The 12,494-nt window shown below is 33.2% G+C and overlaps 1 protein-coding gene across 1 annotated transcript in view; it reads right to left on the reverse strand.

The window, feature by feature from the left end:
• Positions 1-2,479: 2,479 nt before the first annotated feature.
• Positions 2,480-12,494, reverse strand: part of MSH4 (mutS homolog 4) — a 114,355-nt gene continuing 104,340 nt past the window's right edge. The window contains exons 19-20 of the mRNA XM_047726314.1: positions 11,393-11,481; positions 2,480-5,661 (exon numbers count right to left, since the gene is read on the reverse strand). Of these exons, the coding sequence (XP_047582270.1) occupies positions 5,470-5,661; positions 11,393-11,481 (281 nt within the window). The 3' untranslated portion in view covers positions 2,480-5,469. The remainder of the gene's footprint in view (positions 5,662-11,392; positions 11,482-12,494) is intronic.

The following is a 12,494-nucleotide window of genomic DNA, read 5'->3' on the forward strand; positions in this document are numbered from 1 at the left end:
TATAATTTCACATGACACCCTAAATGAATCCATTTTAAATCAATATATGACTCTGCTCATTACCTTTCTATACAATGGGACAAATTATAAGATTTTTGTTATATTTGAGATTTACCAGTTTACTCTGCTCTTAAAAATTGTTTTGTGTTAGAGCATAATTGTTACCTGTGGAAATTTTGGTCATATTGATGTTCTGAAGTTCCTTTTATTTATATGTTCTAAGCTAGGTAAATATTATTTTACATTGTGTATTCCTATTAACAAGTATTTATTGAGTTCTTTTGCAAATAAAATATTGTGCTTAGTGGTGAGGAATAGCCAAGGAAATTAAGATGCAATCCCTTCCCTGAGAAGCCAAAGTCACAAATACAAGGTGAAGATTAGTCAACTAAAGGGTGGGGGTCAGTAGTAAAAGGACAGAAATGGATAATATTTGGAAATAATTAGCCCCCCAAAACAACAAGGAGCTTTAGTGTTCTGGTGTGTGATACTTCTAAATACTAGATCAGTAGTGCTTTTTAAGTTGAGATATAATTGACATATATTACTTTCCGGTGCATAACACGATTCAATATATGTATATATTGCAAGATGATCAGCACAATAAGTCTAGTTAACATCCATCAACATACATAGTTAAAATATTTTTCTTATGATGAGAACACTTAAAATCTAATTTCAGCCACTTTCAAATATGCAACACAGTATTATTAACTATAGTCACCATGCTGTGCATTACATCTCCAGAACTTATTTATTTTATAACTGGAAATTTGTACCTGTTTACTGCCTTTACCCATTTCACCTATGCCTAAACTATATGGATTTTGATACAAAGAAAGCAAAGAATAGCTTTGATCCAACATAACATCAAAATGAAATTAGTAATTAAATCTGTATGTTTAGGGCGCCTGGGTGGCTCAGTGGGTTAAGCCGCTGCCTTCGGCTCAGGTCATGATCTCAGGGTCCTGGGATCGAGTCCCGCATCAGGCTCTCTGCTCAGCAGGGAGCCTGCTTCCCTCTCTCTCTCTCTGCCTGCCTCTCTGTCTACTTGTGATCTCTCTCTGTCAAATAAATAAATAAAATCTTTAAGAAAAAAAAAAAAGAAAAAATCTGTATGTTTAGTTGCAAAGAAATTTATTATCTTAAAAAATAAAATTTATTCTGCTGCAATCTTTTAGCTCTTTTCGAGTTGTAGGGTACTAGACTTCTTTACACAACAAGGTGGTCAAGCTGCTTCAATACACAGAAGAGAACTGGGAGACAATTTTTCACAGGTGTCTCACTTTTCTGTCTGTCTTTTGAGTAGAGGCACTGTCTTATATTTGACTACCTTTTTAAGGATGTTTGTATAATGAACAGCCTTGCAAGACAGAGATAGTGTCTCCCTCTGAGCAGTGGCAAGTTTCTTCAGGGTCTAATATAATAAAGCTTATGTCTTCCTCTGAAAGAAAAGTCAAGCAGGTTTGCTAGAAGCTCATTATAATAAAAGGGTTCCCCTAGTTTTGGGTTCCTCAGTGTTAGTACACAGTGTAAATCCACTGTGTACATATCTAACTAGACCACTCCATATCTTAGAGGATGGGGATATTTGAAATCAAAACAAACATGAAACTCACACTGCATGATGTGCCATTAGCAAGAAAGTCTTTTGTTTCTGACCCAAGAATCTTTTGTCTTCTGACAGCACACATGAAACTGTGGTACGCTAAACCTCTAGTTTGCAAGTAAGGTAAAAATCCCAGACCCTTCACAGTTTTTTTTTTTCTTTTAATTGAGGTATAACTGACATACAACATTATTTTAGTTTCAGGTATACAACATAGTTATTCAACATTTGCATGTATTGCAAAATGATCACCACAATAAGTCTAATTAACGTTCATCACCATACATAGTTATACCTTCACAGTTCTTGACAATAAAATCTGTTTCTCACCCATCACTGTCTATTCTAGGATCAATTTTGGTAGATTATGGCGCTTAGTAGCCATTTTCACTCTCTACTTGCAATCTGGGGACTATTCAAAATTTTGACAATTTATACGAAATGGGTTTTCATTCTGGTCCTATAGTAAGATAAACAACTGTGTGATTTAAATTTCTAAATAATAGAATGGAAATAGCAAAGCAGCAATAAAAGTAGATCATTTGCTTTTCCTTTCCTTCCATTTTCATTCCTGTGAGGTAGAAATGCATTATAGAATTGAATCCATACATTTAACTAAAGTATATTTAATTACAATTGAGCATATTTTAAGCTCATAAATAAGCATGTAGGAAGTCCATGCTACACACAATTTATTGACATTTGAATATTTTTTAACACTAGCATATAAGATAGTGATATAATTTGCTTAAAAAGGTCAGAATAGAGGGGTGCCTGGGTGGCTCAGTCATTAAGCGTCTGCCTTTGGCTCAGGTCACAATCCCAGGGTCCTGGAATTGAGCCCCAGACTGGGCTCCCTGCTCCGTGGGAAGCCTGTTCTCCCTCTCACACTCCCCGCCTGCTTGTGTTCCCTCTCTTGCTATGTCTCTGTCAAATAATTAAATAAAATCTTTTTTTAAAAGTCAGAATAGTTTTTGTTTGCTAAAGAATTAGCAGAACAGCTTTAAAATTTAAAAATGCATTACTCACTATATACATATTGGAATGGCTAAAATTAAAAAAAAAACCTGATAATACCAAGTGTTAGAGAACATGTGGAACATTCTCAGCCATGGCTGATGGGAATGCAAAATTTAAGAACCACTTTAGAAAACAGTTTGGCAAATTATTATGAAGTCAAACACATACTTACAAGATGACAAAGCCATTCTACTCCTATTTAACCTAGGTAAATTAAAACTTAATATGCAAAAATCTATACAAGAATGTTTATAGCAGCTCCATTCTTAATAAAAAATGGAACCCCAATTGTCTTTCAAAGAGTGTATGGGTAAACTATGGCACATACAAACAATGAAATAGTCAGCAATAAAAGGACACAACAACATGGACAAATTCTACAAAGTATTATGCTGAGTAAAAGAAGCCAGTTTCAAAAGATCCCATGCTATATGATACCATTTGTTGAACATTATGGAAAAAACAAAACTATAGGGATGGAATGCTTAATTTCCAGTGATTGCTGGGTTAAAGTTAGGGGTCAGGGATGGATCTGACAACAAAGGGACAGTACTAAGGGAATGATGTGAAGGTGAAGGAACTGTTAGGTGAACAAACAGATTGTCCTAGTGGTTCCCTGAATCCATAAATGTGCTAAATTCATAAAATTTTACATCAAAAAAAGAGTTAATTGTATTATATGCAAATTTTAAAACAAACAAATGCACTACTTCTTAAGCATGAGTATAAGCTGCCTTTTTCTTCTACTTCCATATACCTTAACCCTAGACTTGAAAAAGACTACTTTATGTGAAGAGAAAGATGGAACAGATTAAAAGAATGGCTTTGAGGTGGAAATTAAAGGAGTTTTTTAGAGCATAATGAACATTTATCTTAAAAGGCTGGATTATGAGATAATGACCTATAATTTTAGAGAAAGGCAAAGCAAAAAGGTACTGAAGAGGAGACCAAGTAGACCTTAAAATTAAAGAATGGATTGTCTCCCTAGTATTCATTTCTATTCTATAGTACCATAACATAATAATTATATTTTCATTTAATTTGCTTTTTTGTGTTTTGGCTACACGCAAAACAACTGAGGAAAAAAAATTAATTTTAAGAAGATATAAACCTATTTTTATTTCAGTATTCTAAACCTAAACAAAAGGGATTAATCAGTTGGCTACAGTTTCTGCATCAAAAGTTCTAAATCATGAAAAATTTCTTAAAAGTCTGATAGAATCTAATATTAGGGTTAAACCTAAAGGGAAATTAATATATTTAAGGAAATGATATTCTGCATATTTAATACTTTGCTCTTATCTCTGCTTGCCTGTTTTTCTCCCACTGCATACTCCCCTTCTGCCTTTTATTGCTTCTTCCCTTTTCTTCCCAATCTGCCACGCCCTTTTCATCCTCAGTGTCTTTTAGAAATTTGGGGCAAACCTAAGTTATCAAACTGCTTTTAGGAATGACTACATACAATATAATTCATTTTAAAGACTGTGAATTAAAACATGGTTAATGGTCAAATTCAGATATTGTGGTACTCTCTAAAACATGACAATAGGGAATATATGTAGTCTAATGGGATGTTTAACATGTATCAAATTAAAATATGAACACCAATTTACATTCACATTTTAAAACGTATGTTATTTAAATAAAACTTTTTAAATATATCTATTACTTAGAATTTAATAAAGTAAAAAATATTAGATTTTATAAAATACAAATACATTAACAAAAAAATAGGGCCCTAACCAGTCTGTGAATATATTTTTTTGGCCAAATTAGTATGAAATCTGCAGCTTATTAAATGTATGCCCTGAGTTCCAGATACTTAATTGTCCAAGAAGAGAATAACTTCCCCATTTTGGGCCTTTGTGCTAAGATTATGTAAATAAGTCATCTAATGAGATGGAATTGTAGAAATAAGGTATTTGAGAAGACAATAGCCCTGCTTTTTACAGTTACTGACCAACCGACTGTCTTCCCTTTTTTTTTTTTTGGTCCATTTATGAAACAAGAATGACCTTCCGGTAAGCTCTGAAATGATGGTGTAAGCCACATGCCTATGGAAAAACAGTTCTATAAAATGCTCCCTGAGGCAAATGAATCAATACTACCTTTTTGCTGTTTTGGTTATTCACCTAATAAAGATGGCCAAAACTGAAACTTGGAAAAGAGGTTGGTGAGTAGAAAATGGAATGCCTTATATTTGGAAAACTGAAAGGGTGAGTGATGGCAACTCCCCCTTCCAAAAACATTCTCTGCATTACAAAATATCTATTTGTTTATTTTCACCCTTTAGAACTATACTCAATGTCAAAAAAAAAATAAAACCACTTTAAAACTTCCAATATCATTTTAACAAACTCCATAAGTATCCAGTGTTGGAATTTGGGGGTACTAATTAAGCAATTATTGAGCCATAGGGTCTTATTGCTTCAAAAGAGAGTGTAAAATAACTCACATAAGTTTCCAGACTGGAAAAAAGAAAAAGGTGGTTTTTTCTTTTCCAAAAACTAAGGCATTTACAATAACATTTTAAACCATAACTTGGTATAAATACACTTAAGACTTAATAACATGAATTTTCATAAATGAGAAAAACTATAATGTTATACTGACATTTTTCAAACATAAAAAAGTCCTTTCAATGGTTTTCATATTTTAAGTTATAACAAATTTTTTATATACAATAGATAGATGATAATTCTGAGGTTAGCATAATGTAATGTAATTTTCCATTAAGATATAAAATTAAGCAAATATTATCTTTTGCTTATAGGAAAAATGAATCCTAGTTTCCCTATATGAACATATACTATTTGATATGTACATGATATAAATTGTTACTATTCTTCAGTCTTTCCTGAAACTTGTTCAGCCCTGGAAAAATCTGTTTCATACTTCTTTTTGAGATTACTTAAATACATTCGTAAACTGTCTGGATCCAACTGAGAGTTTCGAGCAGTTTGAACAAGCCTAGTAGCTAGATGGTACACTGCTCTCTGTCTTTCCATCTCAGGGGTACTCCTTTGGTTTTGCTGTTATTGAAAAAATATAGATAAAAATTAAAATATGATTAGTATGACTTTGTTTTTAAATTTTGGCAATTTTCTCTTTCCTTTCATAGAAATATAGAACTCAAAGGTAACTAATTTCTTTGGATACGTCAATTCCATTCAACTAGCAAAGAACATACCAGAAAAAATAAAGAAATATTGTTTTGAAAGAATAAAATTTTTCATGCGTATTTACTTTATCATGGATTCCTATATTCTTGAAAATCACTTTTCAATGAAAAAAGATCTGCTAAATAGGTCAAATTTCTCACTCAACAAAATTGCTCATTGCTATTCAGTATTCATTTTAAATGTCACCCAAGAGTACTACTCTGCTATCTCCTACTTTAATTCCCCAATAGATAAAACTGGTAGACAGAATGGGTCAACAGTAAGTTGCTTGTCCCTCTGAGAGATATAATGTATAGAAACTGCTAGAATCTAAGACAATATATTGCCTGAGGAGTAGATTACATTTTGAAAATAAGTGCTATAAATAGCTACTTGAAATTATGCCAATTCTTAACAATCTATAGTTATGATGCCCAAGAAATAATGTTTAAAAGGGGAATTTTCTAATATTTTAGAAGGCCTTTAGATAGTCTTTGAATTACGATTCAAAGGGATAGGAGTATAGCTGGAAAATTCTTCATCCACCTTGTTTCCTGAGCTAGATAGAAGAATTACCATTTTCAGTCTTAACTGTTAATGTAAAGTTAGTGAGTTTCCTTTTACTAAGGGAAATAAAATCCCTCCAACTCTTTCTCAATAGAAAGCAATTCAAGATATTTTTCTTCTCTCACTATAAGTAAAATGAATCCAACTCCATGAAGTAAAATAAGATTATCATATATTCACCCATCTATCTATTTGATACATTGAATGATCAACTATCAGTTTATTATCTAAATAATACACATTTACTGAATATCTATTATCATCTATATTCCAGGCCCCCAACCTTGTGTTTATGTCTACTGGGGATACAAAAATGTCTATCTGACATGCCACTAGAACTCAAGAGGCTCAAAGAAAGAGACATATTATTATAGTGAAGGAGACATATTCACAAGCAGCTGATTTAGGTAATTATGATAAGTCTCAGGAGAGAGATTCAAAGTTTAAAGGAAGGAGAACTCATTCCCAGTTCAGGTCAAGAAAAGCTTAAGTAGGATGGAATATTTGGAATGACTCTTGATGGACAGAAGAACAGAGAAGTAAGGGCATTCTGGATGGAGGAAACAGCAAGAGCAGACACATTAGAAATCCTGGTACACAGGTCAAAATGATGAAATGACAAGTAATTCAATGTGTCACAAATGTAGGTTTAAGTTAAATTGAGAAATGTTATCTAAGGTTGGAGTAGTAAACAAAAGGGAGATCATAAAGCAGTAGTTAACAAACTTTAGTGTGTTTAAGAATCATCTGAAGACTGGTTAAAAATGTAAATTCCTAAGCCACAGGAAATCCTCAAAAATTTAGAATGGTCCCTGGCTAAGGAGTTTCACTTTAATTTCGAAAGAAACAACCAAAAGTTTCTGAACAGGAAAACATGATAAAAGTCATGCTTAGAATCTGGTATATGTATATATGATGGATTGAAAAAGAGAATCTACTGCATAGTGTTAATGAGAGGTGATTAAGAAGGATTCAAAGATGATTATAATGGGTCGCTGAGAAATTTAGGAGCAAAAAAATGAGATTTTTTTCATGTTATAAATTTAATTTTGGTCCTATTAAAGAATGAAAACATAAACTGAGATTTCAAGAAGAAATACAAAGAAAAATATATGGATTCAAAGTAAAAAAGAAGTGAAAATGAAAGCTGAGAAATGGATGAGCTCGCCAAGAATATAGTTTCAAACACAGAAGGAAGGGCAAAATCTTAGGGAAATTTCCATTTAATAAGTGGAATGATAAAAAGCACTGGTAAAATACACAAACATAAATTCAAAATGGATGAAAGACCTAAATGTGAGACAGGAAACTATCAAAATCCTAGAGAAGAACACAGGCAGCAGTCTCTTTGACCTCGGCTGCAGCAACTTTTTGCTAGATATGTTTTCAAAGGCAAGGAAAACAGAGGGAAAAATGAGCTACTGGGACTTCATTAAGATAAAAAGCTTCTGCACAGCAAAGGAAACAATCAACAAAACTAAAAGGCAGCCTACAGAATGGGAGAAGATATCTGCTAATATATCTGATAATGCGTTAGTATCCAAAATCTATAAAGAACTTATTAAACTCAACACATAAAAAACAAGTAATACAATTAAGAAATGGGCAGAAGACATGAGATAGACATTTCTCCAAAGACGACATCCAGATGGCTAACAGACACATAAAAAGACTCATTATTAGGGAAATACAAATCAAAACCACGAGATACCACCTCACACTTGTCAGAATGGCTAAAATTAACAACACAGGAAACAACAGATGTTAGTGAGGATGAAGAGAAAGGGGAACCCTCTTGCACTGTTGGTGGGAATGCAAACTGGTGCAGTCACTCCAGAAAATGGTATGGAGATTCCTCAAAAAGTTAAAAATAGAACTACCTGATGACCCAGGAATTACACTAGTAGGTATTTACCCAAAGGATACAAAAATACAGACTTAAGGGCTATGTGCATTATCAACAATAGCCAACTATAGAAAGAGTCCAGATGTCTATCGACAGATGAAGAGATAAAGATGAGGTGGTATATATATACAATGGAATATTACTCAGCCAAAAATGAAATCTTGCCATTTGCAAGACAGATGGATGGATGGAGCTAGAGTATATTATGAAAGCAAAATAAATCAGTCAGAGAAAGACAAATACAATATGATTTGTGGAATTTAAGAAAGAAAGCAGATGAATATATAGGAGGGAGGGGAAAAAAAGAGAGAAGGAAACAAACCATAAGGGACTATTCACAATAGAGTAAAAACTGACAGTTGATAGAAGGACGTAGGGAGGGTGGGCTAGATAGGTGATGGGTGTTAGGAGGGTGTTTGTTGTGATGAGTACTGGATATTGTAAATAAGTGGTCAATCACTGAATTCTACTCCTGAAACCAATATTGCACTGTATAATTAACTAGAATTTAAATAAAAATTGAACAAAAAAAAAGCACTGGTGAAAAAAGAAAAAAATGGGTAATCGGAGGTAGGAAAATGAAGACATCCAGGAGAGGACCATTTCACAGTAGCCAAGACAGAAAAGAATTATGAAAAGGGAAAGAAGGGTAGTATCAAACACCACAGAGAGACCAGGGAAGATGAGAAGTGAAAAAAAAAAAAAAAAAAAAGGCCATAAGAGTTAATCATTAGTTGGTATTTCACAAAGAAAGTTTCAGTGGCATGATGACAAGATCTAGTTTGCAAGTAGAAAATGGAAGAAGTAAATCGTTATTATAATCTCTTAAGGAGTTGGCAGTAAAAAAAAAAAAGAGAGAGAGAGAGAAATATATTTTGAGAAGTAATGTAATAAAGAAGGATTTCTTAGGAAAAACCTAAGCATATTCATAGGAAAAGGAAAAGCCAGTGAACAAACACTAAGGATGCAAAGAGAAGAAGGGGAACAAAGGATACCTGGCTGGCTCAGTTGGTAGAACATATGGCTCTTGATCTCAGGATTGTAAACTCAAGCCCCATGTTTGGTATAGAAATTACTTTAAAAAAAACTTTTTTAAAAAGTGGGGCACCTCACTGGCTCACATGACTATTGCTTTCAGGATTGTGAGTTCGAGTCCCATGTTGGGTATAGAAATTATTTAAAATAAAATCTTTAAAAAGAGAGAGAGAAGAAAGGAATCTGATGAAGTTATATCTTATTGGATATGGAAAGAAGGTGGAAAAGTTAGCCTTGAATAAATTGAAAGATAATCTTTTTCTCTGAGATAGAAAAGAAGAGAACACGGTGAAAAACATATTCCAAAATGGAATTTTCAAGAAGTTCAAGGATTCATCAAGATAACTTCAAGTCTCTCAAAAAAATATAGGAAGTGAATTTTCTGTAGAGTGAGGACATTGAGGGTAAAGTTTGGGAAGAGTAGAAAGTTTTGAGAGTTAAAAAAACTATACAGAACAATAAAAGGGGAAAAAACTATCCAATAAAATATTTGACTAAAGGTAGAATATATCAATTTGCTGTAGATAAGATTAGTTTGTCTAGAATATATTTTGAGAATCATTATCAGGAAAGCCAAAGCCTAGAAGGCAACTCAAGAAGGCTTGACATAATTGGAATCTTACAAGATGAAGACTAAGGAACTAGGTAATGAGAGATTCTTCAGAAGCCAACACTGCCAAAATTGTTGAAGAGATTCCAATGGAGGATTAGGTAAGTAAAGTCATGAAGATAGTCTAGAAACTCAAGAGACTAAAGGGATACAATAAAAATTAAAAGCAGGTTAAGAGAAAAAGACAAAGGAAACTGTTACTACTGAAGAAAATTTCATAATGCACATAGCTTAGTTTACTGAACACACTGTATTCTTAAAACATAAAGCAAACTGATGTTAAAAAAAAGATTTCCAAATTTTTAGTCAATAGATGTGAGTTCAATAGCAAAACACTTAATCTCTGTGAACCTCAGTTGCAAAAACATGAGTAAAAGTAATAGCTTATTAATCTTATACTAGAAAGACCTAACCGCTTCATGAAGAGTCAGGAGGCTTATATATGATAATGGATAAAAGTCTTAAATACTATTTTAAAAGATGCTAAAGTGGGGCACCTGGGTGGCTCAGTGGGTTAAAGCCTCTGCCTTCGGCTCAGTCCATGATCCCAGGACTCTCTACTCAGCGGGGAGCCTGCTTCTCTCTCTCCCTCTGCCTGCCTCTCTGCCCGCTTGTGATCTCTGTCAAATAAATAAAATCTTAAAAAAAAAAAGATGCTAAAGTATGGTGCATAGTAATTTTTATTTTTTATTTTTATTTATTTTTTAGAGAGAACAAGTATGAGTGAGGCTTGGGAGAGAGGGAGAGAGAGAATCTTAAGCAGGCTCTACACCCAGTGCAGAGGCCAATGTGGGGCTTAATCTCACAACCCTGAGATCATGACATGAGCCGATCAAGAGTCAGATACTCAACCGACTGAGCCACCCAGACAACCTGTGATTTTTATTTTTTTCTTTTATTTTTTATTAACATATAATGTATTTTTTGTTTCAGGGGTACAGGTCTGTGATTCATCAGAGTGATTTTTATTTTTAATGCTTACTTTATATATACTTATTTTTTCATCATAAAGTTATTGTAGCAGTAAGTATTATAGGAACCAAACTGTTTAACTTTGTCTACTAACTTACTGGTTGATTTGTTGGGAAAGGTTGAAATAGACCAAACCAAAAAAATTGTGAGAAGTAAAAAAAAGATTTGCCTTATTTAGAATTAGGTTTTTAGGGGCTTGACTGGCTCAGTCAGTTAAGTGGCTGCCTTTGACTCAGGTCATGATCCCAAAGTCCCGGCATTGAGCCCCACATTGGGATCCCTGCTCAGTGGAGACCCTGCTTCTCTGTCTCTCCCTGCCTGCTGCTCTCTGTCTACTTATGCTATCTCTGTCAAATAAATAAATAAAATCTTTTAAAAAAATTAGGTTTTATTTTAAATGCTTTAATCATTAATATTATTATATACTTAGGTACAACACCATTATAATGATGTACACTAGAAGTATTTTCCTGAATTGGAAAACCAATTCTTATTGCTAAAAAGTTTCTTACCAAAGTCTGTCTCGTAATTTGAGTTGTGATTTCTTTGGCATCCAAGACAATTGATGATGGGAGTGATGACACCTCTGCAGCTTTTAATCCTAAAATTATAGACAATGGGCTATATGTTGTTGTTGTTATGGCAGGTATTACGTTTATTTTAAGCAGTAATAATCTTTTCTTCACAGATTTAAACTTCCATCCTACAGGCATTTATGAAGAACTTAGCCATTCTCAAAATTAAGTTTTCCAAAGTTCCGGATGACAATTTACCAATCATAAGATTTAATTAGTTGTCCAAGATGCATGACAAGTTAGAATATCAATTACCTCTCAACATATATCTGAGACAGGAAAACATGATAGAGAAAAGAAAAGGGGTAACTAGAAAACTGAATAATAACAATGAAATTCCAACTACAAATGCAGTTGGTTAATAGAAGGTTCAAAGAATATGAGCTTTGCAAGGGAGGAGAGATAACCCTAGTCACAGAGATAACCCTAAAGCTGAATATTCATCTGTCTAGCAGATCATTGAGAGGGGGATTTTTCACAAGATATAACTATAGATGACTATTCCTCATGCAATTCAAAGTACTACCTAGTATTCTCATGTTCCCTGAGCTTAATTTTGTTGTATAAATGCCACAAAGGCTTTCTACAGTGTGTTAACAGTTTATTGTATGTATTTCTTTAGAGGCAATAGAAACAACGCTAGCACATTTACTGAGAAGTTACTAATTGCTAGGTACTATATTAAACAGATGTTTGATAAATTCATTTAATCTTCATAAGCCCTACATACATGGAAAATTATCCCCATGTAATAGATGAAATTAAAGCTTATAAAAATAGAGTATCTGATACAAATTAAGTTATGCAGTTGATTTCTCATTTCAAATAGCAAAACAAAGATGCTTCCCGCCCCACAGAGGGTCACATTCATAGCTAAAATTATTTTAGGAAATTTATATTTATGGATCAATTTAAAAATTTCTGAATCCATGAGATTTTACACGTCATATGATGATTTAGGTAGAAAATATCTAATCAAGTTTACAAGCATCATATGGTTTGGTAATACATTCCCTTTTAAGACTTTAGATGATCAAGT

This window comes from Lutra lutra, chromosome 4, assembly GCF_902655055.1.
Source record: "Lutra lutra chromosome 4, mLutLut1.2, whole genome shotgun sequence".
In the NCBI taxonomy this organism is placed as follows: Eukaryota; Metazoa; Chordata; class Mammalia; order Carnivora; family Mustelidae; genus Lutra; species Lutra lutra.